Source organism: Lepidochelys kempii, chromosome 13, assembly GCF_965140285.1.
Source record: "Lepidochelys kempii isolate rLepKem1 chromosome 13, rLepKem1.hap1, whole genome shotgun sequence".
In the NCBI taxonomy this organism is placed as follows: Eukaryota; Metazoa; Chordata; order Testudines; family Cheloniidae; genus Lepidochelys; species Lepidochelys kempii.
The window spans coordinates 4,158,916-4,180,782 of NC_136392.1; the positions used below are offsets into that span (position 1 = coordinate 4,158,916).

General features: G+C 42.8%; 1 protein-coding gene across 8 annotated transcripts in view; it reads left to right on the forward strand.

Moving 5' to 3' along the window:
• Window positions 1-21,867, forward strand: part of RTEL1 (regulator of telomere elongation helicase 1) — a 120,027-nt gene that overhangs the window by 88,447 nt on the left and 9,713 nt on the right. For all 8 annotated transcript variants that reach the window (XM_073308887.2, XM_073308894.2, XM_073308886.2 and 5 more), the window contains 5 exons: window positions 1,459-1,554; window positions 8,403-8,613; window positions 11,760-11,897; window positions 12,476-12,592; window positions 21,210-21,455. In XM_073308887.2, coding sequence (XP_073164988.1) covers window positions 1,459-1,554; window positions 8,403-8,613; window positions 11,760-11,897; window positions 12,476-12,592; window positions 21,210-21,455 — 808 coding nt within the window. The remainder of the gene's footprint in view (window positions 1-1,458; window positions 1,555-8,402; window positions 8,614-11,759; window positions 11,898-12,475; window positions 12,593-21,209; window positions 21,456-21,867) is intronic.

Below are 21,867 nucleotides of genomic sequence, written 5' to 3' on the forward strand. Positions count from 1 at the left end.
AGAGCTACAATTAATTTGCAAACTTAACACCGTCAGTTTGGGCTTGAATAGGGACTGGGAGTGGCTGGCTCACTTACAAAAGCAATTTTTCCTCTCTTGGTATTGACACCTCCTCATCAGTTATTGGGTGTGGACCACATCCACCCTGACTGAATTGGCCTTCAAAATCAGTTCTCCACTTGTAAGGTAACGCCCTTCTCTTCATGTGCCAATATATATTTATGCCTGTATCTATAATTTTCACTCCATGCATCTGAAGAAGTGGGTTTTTTACTCACGAAAGCTTATGCCCGAATAAATCTGTTAGTCTTTAAGGTGCCACCAGACTCCTCGTTGTTTTTGTTTTTACCGCTGTGTTACCTAATCTTGCTCTGACTGACTTTGAAAGGTAAAGTTTCTGCATAACTGCATTAGGTTTTTACTCTTAACATGCTAGGCAGTGTCCTGGTCTGATTTATCTGTTGAAAGGAGGGAACTCAGGGTGCGGGGAAAAATCAAAATAATATTTTTTAACATTTAAATCAACCTTTGATTTTAAAAAAAAGCCTTATTTGAATTTTCAACCATCTGTCTCAAGATTCAGTTTATAATAAACTATTGTCTTCTGAATAAATAAAATAAATTAAAAAAGTTGAAAAGGATCAATATATTAAGAATTACATATGCTTACAGTTTTCATCATAGTAGATTCATGACCCTGTACTCTACAGTCTGCTTTATGAAACGCTGGAAATACAACTGGCTAAAGACTCTTCATAGCCTGGATTAAGGCATGACTTGCTGGTATTCTTTAAAACTCAAGGCCAGATTCACCCTCATAACCTTTGCGGACACAGAATAGTCCTTGGGAGGGAAAGAAAGCTAAACCATTAAGGAAGAGCACAGTTTCTCTTGATGTGAACTTTTGCAGTTCTCTGTCAGCCAGTTGTCCAGTTCTCTCTCTGCATTGTAAAAGATGTCTATATAGGGAATATTTTGAATTAGTTTTACATACGATGGTCATTTCAAAATAAAATATAAGATTGCGTGGCAGAGAACAATCTCCACAGGTTAGGCTTATTTTCTAATTTCTGTTTCTTTGATATGAGGATCTCTGGAGGAAGTATGAAGGAACAAAAGAGTGGCCTCTGCCTCACTCGCTCACTGTAATGCCATCATAATTTTCTAGTTAGGACCATTCTACACATTCAAATGAATGTGTTCGTCCTCTCTGAACTGCCCCATATATTGTCTTTGTTCATCTGCTTCATTCCCTGTCTTCTGAATCATCCAGTAGGTGAGTGCTCTTCCAGAAACCGAAATTCATCCAACGCTCCATTGACACTGTTTGTCATGATTTGCTTTGTCTCCTTGGAGTCATGTCACTGTGCGGGATTAACTACCTTTATTACAGAAAATGACAAGAAGAGGAAGGGGGGAAACAAAATAAACTAAAGCCTTTTAATATTGTCTTTACAGGCAAAACGTTTATCAACACTCTCGCTTCAGTACGAGAAGAGGTTAACAGATGAGCAGAAAGGAGGAAGAAAGAAAATAAGAATAGTCAACAATCTGGTATGTGTTTGTGTTGAACAGTTTATATGAGAGTAGAATCTGAGATAAAAAGGCTGAGATTGTTTATATGTTTTATAGGCGGTGCAAGTAGCAATGCCTGTAATTAAAGTTGCCCAAAAGTTTCCAGTGTAAGACTCTGTTTCCAATTTCTTATAACTTGGCCAATATTAAACCTAAAAATTTCCAAGATGAGTGTCTGACTCAGATTGAATTTTTGGGATAATTTTCAGCTACAATAGTCCACCCATTTCCAAGAATTAGGTTAGGGGAAAATAAGTTGTTTTGCCCATGTAAAAAAACAAAATCTTACAATCATTGAAGAAGAAAGCTCTAGCACCTCCAGGCTTTGGAGCATGGACTTGAAATTTGGCGGGGATGTCACCCTAGTGTTGAAGATGTGCCTTTTCCATCCCTAGGAAAATATGTCCAAATTTGGACAAGTTATAAGCGTCTGAAAAGTCGGAGTTTGCACAAGTTCAGTAAAGGTTTGTTAGTTTGTGAGCTAAATTTTCTGAAGATTCTGTCTGCACTGAGCATTCTCATAGATTCTAAGGGCAATAATGAGCATTGTGATCATCTTCCTGTGTAGCATTGGCCATAGCATTTCACCAAAATAATTCCTGGAGCTGATGCTTTAGAAAAATATCCAATCTTGATTTAAAAATGGTCAGTGATGGAGAATTCACCGCGACCCCTGGTAAAAATTGTTCCCATAGCTAATTATTCTCAGTTAAAAATGTATGCCTTATTTGCTGTCTGAATTTGTCTAACTTCAACTTCCAGCCACTGGATCATGTTATACCTTTTTCTGCTAAATTGAAGAGCCCTTTATTAAATATTTGTTCCTACGGCTGTCGATTAATTGCAGTTAACTCATGTGATTAACTTTAAAAAAAATTAATCGCACTGTTAAACAATAGAATACCAACTGAAATTAAATATTTTGGATGTTTTTCTACATTTGCAAATATATTTATTTCAATTACAACACAGACTACAAAGTGTACAGTGCTCACTTTATATTATTATTTTTATTACAAATATTTACACTGTAAAAATGATAAATAAAAACCAGTATTTTTCAAATCACTTCATATAAGTACTGTAGTGCAATCTCTTTATTGTGGAAGTATAACTTACAATTTTTTTGTTACATAACATAACTGCACTCAAAAACAAAACAAATGTAAAACTTTAGAGACTAAAAGTCCACTCAGTCCTACTTCTTGTTCAGCCAATCTCTATGACAAATGAGTTTGTTTACATTTACGGGAGATACTGCTGCCTGCTTCTTATTTACGTCACCCGAAAGTGAGAACAGGCATTCGCATGGCACTTTTGTAGACGGTGTTGCATGGTATTTACATGCCAGATATGCTAAATATTCATATGCCCCTTCATGCTTTGGTCACCATTCCAGAGGACATGCTTCCATGCTGATGAGGCTCGTTAAAAAAATAATGCATTAATTAAATTTGTGACTGAACTCCCTGGGGGAGAATTGTATGTCTCCTGTTCTGTTTTACCCACATTCTGCCATATATTTCATGTTATAGCAGTCTGATGATGACCCAGCACATGTTCGTTTTAAGAACACTTTCACAGCAGATTTGACAAAACACAAAGAAGGTACCAATGTGAGATTTCTAAAAATAGCTACAGCACTCGACCCAAGGTTTAAGAATCTTAAGTGCTGTCCAAAATCTGACAAGGATGAGGTGTGGAACATGCTTTCAGAAGTCTTAAAAGAGCAATGCTCAGATGCAGAAACTACAGAACCCGAACCACCAAAAAAGAAAATCAACCTTCTGTTGGTGGCCTCTGCCTCAGATGTTGAAAATGAACGTGTATCAGTCCACTCTTCTTTGGATCGTTGTCAAGCAGAACCCATCATCAGCATGGACACGTCCTCTGGAATGGTGGTTGAAGCATGAAGGGACATATGAATCTTTAGCGTAGGCTCTAAAGTTTTACATTGTTCTATTTTTGAATGCAGTTATTTTTTTGTACATAATTCTACATTTGTACGTTCAACTTTCATGATAAAGAGATTGCACTACAGTACTTTTATTAGGTGAATTGAAAAATACTATTTCTTTTGTTTTTTTACAGTGCAAACATTTGTAATAAAAATAAATATAAATTGAGCACTGTACACGTTGTATTCTGTTGTAATTGAAATCAATATATTTGAAAATGTAGAAAACATCCAAAAATATTTACATGAATGGTATTCTGTTGTTTAACAGCATGATTAATTGTGCGATTAATCATGATTAAAAAAATTAATCATTTGACAGCCCTGTTTGTTCCACATGTAGATACTTATAGACTGTAATCAAGTGACCCCATAATCTTTTCTTTAAGATAAATAGATTAAACTTCTTCTATCACGGTAGGCATGTTTTCTAATCCTTTAATCATTCTCATGTCTCTTCTTTAAATCCTCTCCAATTTATCAACATCATAAGAACAGCCATACTGGGTCAAATCAATGGTCCATCTAGTCCAGTATCCTGTGTTCTGACAGTGGCCACTGCCAGGAGCCCCAGAGGGAATGAACAGAACAGGGAATCATCAAGGGATCCATCCCCTGTCGCCCATTCCCAGCTTCTGGCAAACAGAGGCTAGGGACACCATTCCTAAATTGTGGGCACCAGCACTGGACACAGGATTCCATTAGTGGTCACACCAATGCCAAATAGAGAGGTGAAATAACTTCTCTACTTCTACTCGAGATTCCCGTTTATGTATCCAAGGGTCACATTAGCCCTTTTGGCCACTGCATCATGCTGGGAGCTCATGTTCAGCTGATTAGCCACCATGACCCCCACATCTTTTTTTAGTCACTGTTTCCCATGTTAGTATCCCCCATCTTGTAAATATGACCTGCATACTTTGTTCCCAGATGTACACATCTACATTTAGCCATATTAAAATGGTTCCAGCTCCTCACAGATTCTGTGTGCTGATCAGATGGTGTATCCACCTTCCCCCCCAGAGCAACTGTAGCGCAGGGCAGCAGAGACTAAGCGGGACTTTCCCTGCAGTGGCTCCTAGCAGGGACTCTTTGTCGTGCAAGGCATAGGAACTAAGATGTCTCTCCTTAGTTCTCAGTGTTGCTTCCCTACTGACACCCCAGCAGAAACAGCTTGACTCGAGGATGCAGAGTAGTGAAGAACAGAGGGACAAGTGGGAAGAGATGCAGAGCTGGGGGACAAGGGCAGGAGTCTGGGTGGAAGGGAGTTAGGAGCGGGAGCCCCAAGAGAGGTGAGGAGAAAGGCAGGAGCCAGGGTAAGGAATGATGAGAGCAGACGGGGAAGGGGGAGAGAGAGGGGAGCAGGACTGAAAGAACAGGAGCTGAGTGTGTGGGGAAGTATAGGAGCAAGGTTGTGGACACCCAGGAGCTGCGGGAAAGGAAATAGCATCGAGGTACAGAGGGAGTTGCTGGGGAAGGGGGAATAGGAGAAGAGGAGGACAGGGAAAGGCTGAGGGGATCGGGGCAGAAGGGTTTCTAATCTCTAGAGCACAATCCCCTACCAGACCTGGAACTGAACCCATTATTTCTGAGATTCATCATTCCTTTGCTGTCTGGCAACTAGCTGTGTGTGTCTGGCAAAGTATGTGTCTCCTTCCCCCTCCAGAGGCATGTCCACCAAAGCTAAAGTTATTAGCCACCTTCTGCTACTAGTTATTTCAATTAGCTTGAGTGATAGAGGACTGTGCTATGGGTCTAAAGATCCTAACCCTACTGATGACTCATGTGAGAGTCAATATGGTTCCATATGGTGGAATTTTTGGTTTTGTTTTTTCAATTTTTAAGTTTAAAAAGCCAGGAAATTACATTTAAAAGCCACATTAAATGAACATTAAGGTTTCAAAGTCAAGCAATCAGCTGGTAGGGAATGCCCACACTGAGGTTGCTTGTGAAATCTGAATTAGACCCTCTTGCAAGATGCTTTATATTATACAGTCTTTAATTACATGCTTACATAATATTTTTTCCACAGGATTCCTACCTCATTTAGTGCACAGGGATTGACAATGGTCTGGGAATGAATCAGGGTTGTGTAGTGAAGGTGGGTGACTGTAGGACCTCTACCTCTTTTGTGCAGACATTTGAAAGGGTGTGTGGTGAAGGAGGCAGCTATCACGTAACTAAAGATTGCGTTATAATGCATATTCAGGTGTGTGGGGGGGGGGGGCTGAATTAATGGTACTGCAGTGCCATTGACACCTAACTTTCTCTCCTCCTTATCAAGTGTAGACAGTACTGGGCTCAGTTGAGGATAGGCTGAGATAATTAATGTCAGTAGAAAGGGTGAAGTATTTTGAGGCTCTTCCTGGAGCTTTGAATGCCCATTTAGTAGAGACCATCGTCTCGCCCATTTCAGGATGGCAGGCAACCTCACAGTTCTTTTGCACTGCTCATGGAGGCTCAGATGTCATCCATGACCAGCCGAGACTGGCAGAGAGATTGCATGCCAGTTTCACAGATGTAGGCTTAGCCACAGTGAGCCATGCTTTTGTCACCTCAGGGCTGAGCTATTGCAGTGCACTCTGAAGATGACTCAAGAAACTACAGTAGGTTCATCATGCAGCTGTCTGCCTGCAAGGTAGAACAAACTGATATGAGCTCTATACACAGATTATGTATATTTCTGGAGCCCTTTCAAGATACTGATGTTCATCTTCAAAGCCTGAAATGGATTAGGAACTAACTGTTGAAATGACCACCTGTTGCTCCACATCCCACCATGGCAGTTGAGCTCAGGGATGCTGAGCCTGACAGAATCCAGGCTCCAACAGGAATGGAAGCAGGTTGCTTTCAGCAGAGGGCCCTCAGCAGTGGAATTCATTGCTACCTAGATTATGATGAGTCAGTCTTGTAGCCCTCAAGGTGTGATTCAAGACTCATCTCTTTTGGCAGACCTTCTCCTAAGAATAGAGTTGTGCAATGGACCTGGCTGCCTGCCTGCCCTGGAAAGCAATCCACCCAGAGTTCAGTTCCCCTAAAGCACTCGCCAGTAATCTGTGAGGAACGGGATTAGAGTTTGTTCCTCTTCCTTGAGGGAGGGAACAGGTGAACATCTAAATTTATGTGAATGACCCCAGATGTTACAGGGATGGGTGTCTTAGGAGCATATATAATAAGAGTCTGGGAAATTGTTGCATACACAGGTATTGGAATTCCCCAAGGAGTCACCATTTGTTGCCCTTAGGGATATACCCATGGGGAAAGGCTTATGAGGAAGGGGTATATTAAAATATACTGCAGGCATTCTGTTTTGATTTATGAGCACACTATGATTCAGACCCAATTAATACAGCTGCTGTCATAGAATAACTAGGGGACTGCCAACAGAAATATAAGTTATATCCTTAGGAAAATCCCTACTGTGTTCCGCTGTACAAGCCTGTCTCCTGAAATTCCTGCTTCCATTCTGGAGTTACAATGGCCAAGCATTAAACCAGGGGTGGGCAAACTTTTTGGCCTGAGGGCCACATCTGGGAATAGAAATTGTATGGCGGGCCATGAATGCTCACAAAATTGGGGTTGGAGTGCGGGGGCGGGAACGAGGGGGGCGGGGTGAGGGCTCAGGGGTGGGGCCAGAAATGAGGAGTTCAGGATGTGGAGGGGGATGGGGTGCGGGGGGGAGTGAGGGTTCCAGTTGGGGGTGTCGGGGCTGGGGATGAGGTGTAGGAGGGTGCTCTGGGCTGGGATCGAGGGGCTGGGAGGGAGGGGGATCAGGGCTGGGGCTGGGGGTTTGGGTGCAGAGGCAGGCTCAGAGATGCAAGCTCCAGATGGCGCTTATCTCAAGTGGCTCCCAGAAGCAGCAGCATGTCCCTTCTCTGGCTCCTACACGGAGGTGCAGCCAAGCGGCTCTGCATGCTGCCCCGTCCGCAGGCGCTGCCCCTGCAGCTCCCATTGGATGCGGTTCCCAGCCAATGGGAGCTGTGGAGGCGGCTCTTGGGGTGGGGGCAATGTGCAGAGCAGAGTGCCCTGGCTGCCCCTACGTGTAGGAGCCGGAGGGGGGCCGTACCACTGCTTCTGGGAGCCGCATGGAGCAGCCCCAGACCCCGCTCCTTGGCTGGAGCGCCAGAGGAGGGCAAGCCCCAGACCTCACTACCCAGTGGGAGCTTGAGGTCAGATTTGGCTCACGGGCCGTAGTTTGCCTATCCTTGCATTAAACCCTACCAGCAATGATATCCCATCCGGTAGAGAAGCACGGGACAGGCAGGGAAGGATCATCCCAGTTTTCAGTGGGGGGCCTTTGGGAGAACTTCCTCTTCCAAAATAACTGTTTTTAGATGGCTGGTTTGGGACATTTTTCAAATTCCCTGCTTTTCGTGATTGAGAAAATAAGTTTTACAATGCTAGATTCATCTCATTGCCTTGCTTGCGTGTGTGTGTGTGTGTGAGCATCCTAAAGTAACCAAGATGAGCTAAGTTCCATCTGTTTCACGGAACCCATACTTTGCACACACAGAGGATGGCTAAATTCTCCCAGGGAGCTGTGAATTTCCAGCAGACGGACACAACTGGGTTTGTGTTCCCTTCTGCAGCACTGAAACTTGTTTATCAGGAGATGGTGCATTAGTAATGCATGTTTCTGAGCAACTACCATTGCTTATAATGGAGTTAACAGGATGTTAGTCACTAAGAAGCACTGCATTATGTTCTGTGCTGGGTAGTTAACTCATGTCAACTTTATTGATGATGACCGTTCTGCATCTACTTGAGGTGCTGTATGTTGAAACAAAGTTCCTGGGTTTACTTCTTCCCATTTCAATTAATCTCTCCAATGCATCCCATTTACCGAAAAACTTTGGTGTCCTCTTTGCAGCAAGCTGACAAAGTAGCAGACCCTGCTGAGCCAAAGAAGACCAGGGCCACATTGTTCATTGCAACAGTAAAGCAAGCCCTGAGCCAGTTACACTATGATCTCTTCTCAAAGGCTCTGCAGCAATACAAGAGGACTGATGACTTCAAAGCCATGTTATCACAAATGAGCTCTCTTTTCATGGAGGACCAGAAAAAGCATATCCTGCTGCGAGGTATGGTGGTCTCCCTGAATGTATCCTATGGGACACAGGTATTTTTCTTGGGATCTTGTCCCAAAGCAAGCACTTCTATGTGAAATACAATGCAGAAAAATTCATTAATAATTCTTAGCATTTTTATAGGGCTTTACATTTTCAAAGCGCTGTACAAACATTAGTCCACCTAGCCATTACAAGTTAGCTTATATATTAAAACAGGCCTTCTGGTTACATGAAATAAAACCAACAGTTTACATTGTTAGGGAATTTATGCTTTTCATGCACAGCTAATACATGTATAGACTTTGATATCGATAGGAAATATTATCTTAATCCAGATCTATGGTGGGACTAAGACTGTGTGATTGTGAGAAATTGATTGTGTGCATTGGGGTGGTTTGATGTTAGAATTGAAAGTGACATTAGAGCTGTGGAGACTGTCTTGTTGGGTAATGATGGTGATTGGGATGTGTAAAGCATGTCACTATGAGGTTAGCATGGATAGTAATTTTGGTTTAACAGATGATTTTCTTGATTTTTGATGATTGTGTTGATAGGAAGTGGACCTGAGCTACCTTAATTCTACGCTGAAGTTTTTCGTGTTAGAATTTCCATATTTTTTTACTGATCTTATTTAACAGCTTTTAAAACAGGAATGGGAGGGGACTGGCTGGTTGGGTAGTGGGTAAATGATATGGGCAGCTACTGTGGAAAGGGAGCTGGAAAGGAAGGCTGGTGAGCTGACCAGCATGGCTCACTGCTGAATACCTATCAATCCTGTACTGGCATTTGTTTTTAATATGTCATACATTATAATAGCATCATAATACACGTGCAGCATAGCACAAGGCTGAAGCCCATGAGTCCTGGCAGCCCATGAGAAATTATGTTGTATTGTTCTAGAACATGCCCTGGATTGTTGTTAATGTCTCAGAATGAGAGTTGGTATCAATGTATTTTTAAGCATTGTGAAACTTTGATTTCTTAGCCATTGCTGTGAATAAGAGAAGTTACTATTTTAAGTCAATTGAAAGCAAGAATTAGTGGTTTTGAAGGAATGTGTGACTGAGATGATGGTGAGAGGCAGAATCTGCTCTGGGAAGACGCAATAGAGGTCTTCTGTGGAATTTTTTTAAATTCCAGTGCTTTACATTTGAGTTGATGATGTTCATATCTTCCTCATGTGCTCTAGCGAGTTATTTGTTTTTGTGGTTCTTTTTCCTTTAGACAAAATATTCTTTTAAATCCAAAACACTTATCAGCTGATTCTGACTCTGTTGCTGTCACTTACACTTGCTTTTCTCCAAAACACAATAACCTTTTCAAGCACAATAAGAATAGTCAGTGTTACAGTAAATCTCAGGTTTTTCAACTTTTGATTTCCTAACTAATAGTTCATTCATGTCCCCCACACTTCACTGTTTTTTAAATCAGAAATAGGGGAAATAGGGGAACAGATGACTGGTCTAAGGGAGTCTCCAGCCTGTGTTTTTACTTTTCTAACATCATGATTAGTCAGGGAAGCAATTGAGGGCACAGGACTATGAGTGGGGAAACCTGGGTTTTATTCCCCGGTCTGCTGATGACTTGCTGTATGATCATGGGCATGTGACTTAACCATTCTCTCTGCCTTAGGGCTTGTACACTATATAAAATTAAGTCGACATACAGTCACAGCAGTAATTAAAACAATAGTTCATGTCTGTACTTGCTCCTTATGTCAGCAGTGCACATCCTCACCAGGAGAGTTTACACTGACTGAAGTGGGGCATTGTGGGACACTGACAGCTGGAACCCAGCAGCCCAGAAGCTGACAGCCTCAGTTGTAGGCACGGAGATCACAGCTGCGACCACTACCCCAACAGCCCAAGCAGTCAGCCTGGTGTGGGCTCACAGCTGTTAGCCCCCCGCCCCCGTGCTGGCAGCCCCAGTTGTGATCCCAGGGAGCTTACCAGCAGTGAAATTGACATTCTTGTCAGTTTCACGGCTGTTGTTTCACATTTCTGCTCTGGGTCCTGCTGTCAGCCTGCAGGGGGATCCTTTCCCCCCCAGTCCTTCTCCAGGAGGTAGCCGCTGGGCTCTGGGCTGTCAGCCTGGGCGTCAGGAGGCAGAGCTCTTGCTGTGAGCCCCATTGCTGGGGCTGACAGCTGCGAGCCCTGTTGTTGTCTCTTCTTGAGGAATTGGGAGTGAGGGAGGGAGGACAGCCCGAGCCCCCTGTCCCTGCTGCCTCTTCCTGTTGAGGGACTGAGAGGGGGAGAAGAGCCCAAATCTGGGCAGCAGCTAGGCTTGGGCTCTCCCTCCGCAATCTGTCACCAGGAGGCAGTAACAGCTCTAAGCCTGTGCCCTGCTGACAGCTCGGCCTGTCAGCTCCGGGGGTGGGATGGGGAGGGCTCCAACTGTCAGCCCCCTTGGCTAACACGGACACTGTCGCCCTAGGTACGTTGACATAAGCACTATGCCTCTCATGGAGGTGGATTTACTATGTCTATGTAAAAAGAAAAGGAGTACTTGTGGCACCTTAGAGACTAAGAAATTTATCTGAGCATAAGCTTTTGTGAGCTACAGCTCACTTCATGTCTATGTAGCTGGCCACTTACTTTGATAGAAGCAGCATTGTGGTGTAGCTGCCTTACGTCGACCTAACTCTGTAGTGTAGACCAAGCCATAGTTTCTTCACCTTTTTGTAAAGTGTTTTGAGCTCAAGAAGTGAGAAGTACTATATAAGCACTTAGTAGTAATAGCTGCAGTAACAGAGTTTTTTCAGTGAGTCCATATCATTTTATAAATATGTGCAACTGTGACATAGGATAAAATTTTCAAAAGCACCAAAGTCCCATTTTCAAAAGTGACTTAGGCATGAAAGAGCCTGCATTTCATTGAGAGTAAATGGATTTGGTCTCTTAAGTGCCTCAGTCACTTTTGAGAATGGAAATTAGGTGCTTCGTATGGCTCCAAAGCTTGTCTCTCTCGCCAACAGAAGTTGGTCCAATAAAAAATGTTAACCTCACCCACCTTTTCTTTTAGGCTCCTAAATCAGATTGAAAATTTTACCTGGTGTCTGAACTGCAAGTCCTGCCAGCATCAGGTGTCTGTGGAATTTTGTGTGTGTTGGGATGTATAAACTGCATGTGTTAACTTCTTTCCTCTTTCTTTAATGAAAGAATTTTACCAGTTTGTTCGACCTCAGCATAAAAAGCAGTTTGATGAAGCATGCTGTAGTCTGACTGGAGTGGGCTGTGGCTACAAACCTGAGCACAGCCTCCTGCGGGAGGAGAGAGAGGTGTTGGCCAAGAAGGCAGGTGAGGCACATATAGCTGAGTGCTTTAATAGATGTTTTCCATCAGCTCAAAAGCACTGGTAATAAATCTGCATCAACTGATTTCCAGGACTGTGTAAGCTGTATCCCTCCATGAGATATAGAAGGTGGAAGTTAGAGCGTGTGTGTGTTGTTAACTTTTTTTTTAAACAGAAAGTTAATTAACCTGGAGGCTGAAACACAAATCCTGCCAATCTGGAGGGGCTTTGTTCTTCTTAGTGTGAGACACTGCAAATAAGGCAATGCCTGCTGTGTGTGTGATGTTTTTCATTACAGTTAGATAAAATACACAGGGTTTGACTACGCCATCCTGAAACCCAGGAAAGCTTTGTGACTGCAGAAGGAGGGGATCATGGGGGTGGGAGGGTTGATATTCATCCTCCTGGTTCTCTCTTCACCAAAAAAATGCACCTGGTGGTTTCCAGGTGCAGTAGTTGAGGAGAGAGGTACTAGGAAATTCCAGGTTTCTGATCGTTCTATGAACAGCTTTCCACGTATCTTCCAAGCTCCCCAGCCCTCAGAAGTTCACTGTTCACTGACTAGTTTAATTTAATTTAATAGGGGAAAAGCAGTGTCTGCAGAAAACAGCATTCTCAGAGGGTTCATCCAGTCAGCTAAACTCCCAGCTACACCTGAACAAGGGAGGATCCCACCTGACCTCTGGGCTGAATAGAACAGGTACGCTTTCCATAAAGAAATAGCAATGCAGATTCCCTGTTTGATTATTTTCTTGCGCTCCCGTGTTGTCTGTCAATATCCATCTGTGATTTCTTGTCTTACAGTTAGAATGTAAGCTGTCTGGGGGAGAGGCCATCTTTTTGTTCGGTTTGTACAGCACCTAGCGCAAGGGGGCCTCGTGCATGATTGGGGATCTTAAGTACTTTGGCAATACAAGCAAACAATAAGTTGTGTCGAGTGGAAATGGATTTTGAGGCCTCTAAAATATGCTAGTGTTGTATAAAATGAAACACCAAGCACGTGATTTCAATTAAGTGTATGTGCCGGTATAACCACCTAAAGTCAGAAGTTTGAGTTAAGAGTGTGTCTTTGCACCTGATTTCCTCCAGGGTGGGAAACGTGATCTGAGCACAGGAACCGTTAACCTTCCAGCCACTCAGCAGCCCATCTGTTTTTCCAGGCTTTCAAGAAGAGAGCAATTTAGGAGGGGTGGGTTAAATGAAGCTGGTTAGGAAGGTGCCACTGACAGCCTGGCCAGCGGGTGGCTGAAGGTCTGGCTAGAACAACACGAATGATGTGTTGTGATCAGCACTCTTTCTGTGAGGGCTGATGGATCCAGGTGATGAAGGTTAGGAAGGAAAGGCTGAGGGGTATTCATATTTTGGTAGTGGTATTTTATTTGTAAATATGTGTGTCCATGGGGTTCAGGGTGCACTCCAGACCAGTGAGAGGTTGTCACCCTTTACTCTGTAACCCTGAGGGCCTCACAGTGCCTTGGTACAGTAGCTCCCAGCCTGAGACGCTCACAGTCAGCAACAAGCATGCAGCTCACACGCTGAGTGTCTGTGTGCTCCCAGTCCCTGATTTTCCCAAAACTGTGTGCTCTACAATGTCCAGCCCTCTGCTGGACAGTTCAGATAAATAATAAGGTTATTTTGTTTCTTAAAGAGACAAAAGCAGATCACAACTTATTAACTTAACTGGGGTAAATACACCCTTTCCTTCAAACACAGCACTGAGTTGGTTTATAGTAAAAATAAAACACATTTATGGAGATAGTAAGTGGTGCCAATTAAAAGGAATAAAAGTAGAGATGGTTACAAGCAAGTAAAAGTGAAAACACACCTCTAAAAGTCTAAAACTTAATCTAACGAGGTACAGACTTTGTTCAAGATGGTTTCTCTCAACGATCTTCCTTCTTCCCAGCCATGGCTGACTTTCCCTCAGACAGGACCTTTCACAGAAGTACAAAGTTCTGGCTTCCCTTGTCTTCCTAGGTGAAGGATCATTGCCTAAGCAGATTTCTCACCTATATTCAGTTTTCAGAGACTTCAGAACCCCTCCCGCCCCTTGGTTGAAGGACCCATCTTTCTCAGCTTGCAAGAGCTTTGTTACCTTGTCTGTCTAGTGATGGGTGCCAAAGATGGCGGCTGCTTCAAGGAGTGTCCCTGTGGGTGCTCCACTTAAGGTGAATCTGCACCTCTGCACTTGTAATCGGAGATTTTTAGCAGCAGTGCCTGGTTGGGTCTCACAAGCACTGTCCCCATCTTGCGCTGCCTAAGTCAGTTACATAGTGCTGTGCGACCAACTCCGCTCAGTTCCTTCTCTACTGCCCTCGGTTTGATGGCGTACTTAGCAGCACTTCTGTGCTTTAGCTTTCTCTGGTTTTAACTTTACAATATTAGTTGGTTAGTTATTAGTAGTTAGTTAATATTAGTAGTTAGTTCATCATTACTTACCCTTCCCTGTTTGTTTTCTTTTTAAAAACCCACCTTTTTTTCTTATCGTAGGAATTTAAGTTTCAGTTGTTAGGACACCCCTTGGTGTAGCATGGGTACCCTCCATCATGGGAGAAACCATACTTTGAGGGGCATGCCCAGCTTCCCGGGTTTTAAACATTGCCTCACTTGCGGTTCCTCACTCCCCGTCTCTGATGGGCACTCACAGTGTGTCTGCTGCCTTGGCGAGACACACTTCAAAAGTGCGCCCACTGCCACAACTTGAAACCCTGTGCCAGGAAAGTGAGAGACTTAGAGCTAAAACTTCTTGTGATGGAGAAGTTTTACGCTACACATCCAATCTAGGATCACAGACCCCTCCAGGGCAATGGTTTCCTACGGTCGCATCTGACAGAGGGTCTTCTCCACACTCTCCGGGGAAGGAGCATTCTGCCAAGAAGGCGGCAAAGAAGCGAGTTTTGACTTCCCCTCCTCGAGAATCTGCCAAAAAGCGGTGTTCCCTGACTTGATAGTTCCCATCGATACCGACCGCACAGAGACCTTCACCTCTGAGGTCGTGGAACCATCCGATACCATGGGTATCTCACAAATAAAAGAACCTAGGCAGGCTGGCTCAGAAAAAGGCAGTAAGAGGAGACCTACACTCCTGACCTCAGTACCATCAGAGCTGTTCAAACATGCAACACCAAGCATCTTGACAACACTACAGACGATGGTACCACCTTCTGCTCTGCAGTACGTAGCGCACGAAAGGCATCGGTACCACCAACAACATTTTCTCTGGTATCAGTGCTGTTAGTACTGCAACTGTTTCTCCACCACAAAGATCTTCTGGTCTCCTTGCAACCAGAATCTCCACTCCTCGGTACCGAGCCATCTTACTACACCACCCAGATCAGCTCCTCCTTTATCTAGTGATGAGGATGAAGGTGAAATCTACTCCTCCCATCATTCCTTGCCTATCCATGCAGCTACTAGACCAGGTCTACCAGAACACGATAAATATCATCCAGGACCTGTACCAGTCTTTAAGGAACAAGGCTGGTACAGGCACCCATGGATGCCACTACCCATGCCATTTCTACCAGTGCAGCCTTAAGAACATAAGAACGGCCATACTGGGTCAGACCAAAGGTCCATCTAGCCCAGTATCCTGTCTTCCGACAGTTGTCAATGCCGGGTGCCCCAGAGGGAATGAACAGAACAGGTAGTCATCAAGTGACCTATCCCCGTCTCCCATTCCCAGCTTCTGGCAAACAGAGGCTAGGACACCATCCCTGCCCAGCCTGACTAATAGCGACTGATGGACCTGTCCTCCAAGAATTTATCTTGTTCTTTTTTGAACCCTGTTATAGTCTTGGTCTTCACAACATCCCCTGGCAAAGACTTCCACAGGTTGACTGTGCGTTCTGTGAAGAAATACTTCCTTCTGTTTGTTTTTAAACCTGCTCCCTATTAATTTCATAGTTCTTGTGTTATGAGAAGGAGTAAATAATACTTCTTTATTTACTTTCTCCATATCAGTCATGATTTTATAGACCTCTATCATATCCCCCCTTAGTCATCTCTTTTTCAAGTCGAAAAGTCCCAGTCTTATTTCTCTCTCCTCAAACGGAAGCCATTAATACCCCTAATAATTTTTGCTGGCCTTTTCTGAACCTATTCTAATTCCAATATATCTTTTTTGGGAGGGGGCAACAACATCGGCACACAGTATTCAAGATGTGGGCATATCGTGGATTTATATGGAAGCAATATGATATTTTTTGTCTTATTATCTATCCCTTTCTTAATGATTCCCAACATTCTGTTCCCTTTTTTGACTGCCACTGCACATTGAGCGGATGTTTTCAGAGAACTATCCACAATGACTCCAAGATCTTTCTTGAGTGGTAACAGCTAATTTAGACCCCATCATTTTATATATATATATATATATATCGTTGGGATTATGTTTTCCAGTGAGCATTACTTTGCGTTTATCAACATTGAATTTCATCTGCTGTTTTGTTGCCTGGTCACCCAGTTTTGAGAGACCCTTTTGTAGCTCTTTGCAGACTGCCTGTGACTTAGCTATCTTGAGTAGTTTTGTATCATCTGCAAATTTTGCCACCTTACTGTTTACTCCTTTTTCCAGATCATTTATGAATATGTTGAATAGGACTGGTCCCAGTACAGACCCATGGGGGACACCACTATTTACCTCTCTACATTCTAAAAACTGACCATTTATTCTTTCCCTTTGTTTCCTATCTTTTAGCCAGTTACCAATCCATGAGAGGACCTTCCCTCTTATCCCATGACAGCTTACTTTGCTTAAGAGCCTTTGGTGAGGGACCTTGTCAAAGGCTTTCTGAAAATCTAAGTACACTATATCCACTGGATCCCCCCTGTCCACATGCTTGTTGACCCCCTCAAGGAATTCTTCTTTTTTGTTTAGCCACAGTGACTCTCTTTTGTTTCTCTTACTATGTTTTTAAATTTGGGGTATAAATTTAAGTTGAGCCTCTGTTATGGTGTCTTTAAAAAGTTTCCATGCCGCTTGCAGAGATGCCACTTTTGGTGGCAGAGGCTGTGAAACAAAGGGGCAGACAACATCACTCCAGAACCACCCCGTATGATGGACTGGAAGAGCTTAGACTTTTTGGACATAAAGCCTACTCGTCAGCAACCCTACAATTTGGGATTACCAATTCTGAAGCATTGATGGCCAAATATATTTACACTAATTATTCAAAAATATCTGAATTTATTTTTCTACCCAAGGACAAAAAAGAGCAATTCGAAGTAACCATCTCAGAAGGCCACCTTCTTGCTCGAACTGCCTTAGAGGCCTCACTGGACTCGGCAGACACGGCGGCACGTTCCATTGCCACATCCATGATAATGCAACAAGCTTCCTGGCACCACCTCACTGGGTTCCCCAAAATGGTACTATATGCCATCGAGGATTTTCCATTCGAGGTCCCGAAGCTGTTTGCATCCAAGACAAATGAGTCACTTCACTCCTGGGGAACCCTCAGATCCTCGGGCATTTATATACCTTCCCAAAATTAAAAACAAGAGAAGTATTACCCAGCGCAAAGAACAAGATTCGCGCCCTACTCCCAACTTCAGAGTCAGTATGGCCCACAGAGGCGGAGACCACTCCCTTCTGAGCCCTCTATGTCTCAACAACCTCTCTCCAAACAACAGGGGTTGAGGGTTTGGTCGAGGACCCAAGATACCTCCCAAATTTTTAAGTGTTGGAACCATCCACAACTACTCATCCATTTGGAGACTGACTGATCCCATTCCACCCAGCTTGGCAGATCATCACGTCAACCAAATGGGTACTAGAAATCATTGAGACTGGTTATTCCGTCCAATTTACCTCCATCCCCCTCATCCACCCTCCCTCCCCATCCCTCTTCAGGGACCCTTCTTACAAACATCTGCTACAACAGGAATTAAGCCATCTTATACAGCTGGGCGCAGTAGAACCCATACCAACACAACACAGAGGGAAGGGTTTCTACTCCCATTATTTTCTAACCCAGAAAACAACTTGAGGATAGAGGCCCATTCTCGATTTAAGATTCAACAAGTTTGTGACGACCCTACAATTCAGGATGGTCACGCTAGCAACGATAATTCCGGCACTAGAACAAGGGGGCTGGTTCTTGGCCCTTGACCTCCAGGACATATATTTCCACCTAATGATACATCCTTCACACAGGAGGTGTCTCAGATTTGTTCTGGGAAAAGATAATTACCAGTACAAAGTACTTCCTGTCAGATTATCCACTGCTCCATGGTTATTTTCAAAAGTTCTTATGGTAGTGACTGCCCACCTCTGCCAACAAGGGGTCCATAATATTCTACTATTTGGATGATTGCTTACTCAAAGCATCGACTTGAGAAGAGGCACTAAAGACAGTGGCTCTAAGTCTTCAAATAAACAACATTCAACACTCACACCGGTAAGGCTCCACCTGAAGGCAGGGCTGTTCCATGGCTCCAAGACAGTGAAATGACCTGTTCAGAGGAGGTAAGGGACATTCTCTTAAACAGCAGACCACCTATTATTCAACATGCTTACCCACACAAATGGAAGGGATTCAATACATGGTACCGAACTAGACAAATTATGGCAACTTTCTCCACTTTACCAGTGGTACTGGACTATATACTGGAACTTAACAGATCGGGCCTTTCTGTGAGAGGCAATCACGCCATTCCACCATAAAGAGGACAGGTTCTCCATCTTCTCCCACCCAACCACTAAACACTTTCTCAAGGCTCTTCACAACCTTTACCCTGTAATATGAGCCCCCATTCCGTTATGGGACCTCAATCTGGTGCTGCTACTGAAAACCTCTGATTACAAGTGCAGGCACGTAGATTCACCTAAAATAGAGCACCCACAGTAAGAAGAACCTCCGTTACTACACGGAGTAACCTTCTCTTCTATCTTCCAAAGTTCAGTTACCTTGTTTCAAGAGACAGGATAACCTCATGCTGTTCTTCCCTTCTTGTGGGCTTCCCATTCCCCTGCATGGAAATAGGGCTTCCATTGTTTTGATTGCACCATGCTTAATTTAGATAGAAGATAGGTAGATACCTTTTTTCCTGTCTGGAAGGGAACCTGTTTCTCCCTGTTTTGTCACAGGCTTTAAAGCATAATATCATTTAAGTATCAATATTTCCTCCTATAGTGTTAATACAGATGTTTCATGATGACATTAATCATCAGTGTCATTAGTTTTTAGAAGACCTCACTCTATAAACTTTTATAATATAATAATATTGTATACAATCAGTTGGTTCAGTTCCCCACCCCTATCTTTATAGACCAGTAAACCTTTAAAATAGATTATTTTGAAGGCTATACCTCAAAGTAAAGTTTATTCAGGCTGTGAGGAAGGTAAATTGGAGTCTGATGGTGAAAGAAGCTCCATGCTCTTTCTCCCCCACTGGTGTGCAGGAAAAGAACAACTTGCATTTTAGCAGTCTCCTCCCCTTGTTAGTTGGATGGCTCAGTTTATTGCTTATACATATGTTGAGATAAATCCACCTTTCTTTGTCTGAAGCAGACTGTGCTTATGCATTGCTTGCCAAACACCTTTTAAGAATATAATTCTAGCACCTATTCATAACTTTTCATACATACCCTGTGCATCATCAGACAAGAATTTTAATGATCAGTGAGTTGTTAGTTTTCCAATGATATCTAACATGCCACCTTTTAGATACAGATTATAACAACAGTGTGCTAGGTGTGATGAGTACATCAGGCCTGACCAGACCTGCTGACGCGGAGTACTAACCACAAATGGGCCTCAGCGTCACAGCATGTGCCTAGAGCAAAAAGTTAGGCTTATATTTTTCAGAAATGCAGATTAGTAAATGTATTAATGTAGTTGCGTCGTGTTTTTTGCATCTATCCCTCTGGCCTTATTTTCTGCAACATTTATCTCTGATCATCAGTGGCTCAGTGTAGATCTGATTAAAGTGCTATTCCTGAAATCAGCTGGGAATTTCTTGGAGAAATGAATAGGGTAACTCTTCCTATTGCTACTTGTAAGCTTAGCTCATACAAGCTAAACTCCTTTTTAACTGCCCTCTGAACGTGGTCCTTAGCAGTAATCAGTGACTATACCTGTTAAATGTTAACATTGTACAGCATTTTAAAGAGTAAAGAATAGTTCAAGACTTTGTAATCATCGTCCTGCAAAGAGCAGCTGACATTTCTTGGAAAGCTTTAAAAGAATTTAATTTATGAAGCAATTCTAGTTTTCTTGGTTCCTATTTCCTTCTCTCCTGTATTTTTAGGGACATTTGTATGAGAACAGGATCATTGTTTTCATGATATGGTTATCTCCTGCTGATTAAGTCTCACTTGAGTTCATAGATCTCTGTGACATTATAGGAATGTTTGATGGCTCCGAGGCTTTGGGGGAAACAAGCAGTTGGAATAGAAGAACCATTAATAAACAACTCCAGTTTTCATACACGTGTCCCCAGTATTAAAAAAAAGAGTTACTACATTTCTCTATTATCTAGGTTACCCCCTAAATAGAATGTTTCCTTATGAGGGAGGGTGTCAGATGATTCCAGGATATGCAGTGATGTAAAAAGATACTGATTACAAAATTCCCACCATGCTCTGTAGCCACATTCACTTCTTTCCACGCCCTCCCGCTTCAGGAAACTGAGTTGGGTCCCTTCCTTTTCAAAGATCATTTCAATTTTTGTTCTGCAGTTTAAAAAAAAAAGTTTTTAAAAGTTATTTGTCAACCTGTGGCCACTTCAGAACTTGAAACTGTCAATTGGCATTGTGCTGAAATAAAAACCACAGCTTTATTTCTGTAGACAGCACAATGGCCTGTCAATCAAAGAGCACTCCTTTGGACTGCAACAAAATACACTTCATTATGTGGTTAAAAGAATGGTGTTAGCTGCTTTGACCTTGATCAGGTTTGTACTCTCTATTGCATATGGTGCTGTGTTTTTTAAAATTTTGAAATAATTATTCCCTTTTGATGATGATTTCCTATTTGGCAAATGTTATTTTTTTCTCACTTTGTTTCCTGGCTGAGGATAAATCCTATGCTTGTTAAATGAATTAAGCTTTTTTTCTTGCTTCCTTGGCATGCCAGCACTGTTTATTAGCACAGCTATTTGGAAGATTGCTACTTTCTGCCTAAGGGAAAACACAAGGCATTGTTTTAGTACTGATCTCACACATTGTGGCTGTTGTAGCTTTTGCTAATTTTCCATTGATTTAACAGATTCCTAGAATATGCAGGCAGGGTACAAGAATCCAAATTATATGTCTCCCTTAAAAATGCTATTTTGTGCTTCCCAAAGCGTTGATAATGTATGTTCTCTCTCAGGAGACAATCACACCCATATCCCTAAGGAGGACCCTGAAGAGGCATCACACTCTCTCAGACAGGACCATCATGAGCTAGTCAGGGCTACATATCTCAATGATCTGAAAAATGCTTTGGACAAAAACAGTTACAGCCGCTTCTGTGCAGCGCTATCAGCATATAAGAAGACCGATGACTATGATGCTATGGTGTTGGTGATAGCTGCCCTCACCACTGAGAAGCCAGAGTACTTTCACCTCCTGCAACGCAAGTATTTTTATTGAATTTTTTTGTTTTAAGAAAGAGATGTAGGTGCTGTGGTCCTGTCCCTCATACACCCCAGATGTACACTAAACTCTCACTGATTGGCATAAATTGGTGTGCAAACTCTATCCTTCTTTTGAACTTATTAGCACTGATGGAACACATTGCATCTCTTCTCTCTGTGTTCAGCACTCTGGGCAAATGGGACTTCCTGAATAAAAGTGTTAGCCAAATCCAGATAATTTTGAAGTTATAAAATTGGGCACTGCTTCCATTTGTTCTGATTACACTCAGTTCCTGAAGAAACCTAAAACTGAGTTAATACTTCCACAACTATACACACTTCCTCCAGATGTGCTTCTTTCACTTGTATGATTTCATTGCATTATTTTCCTTTTATCTGCAAGGGCTGCTC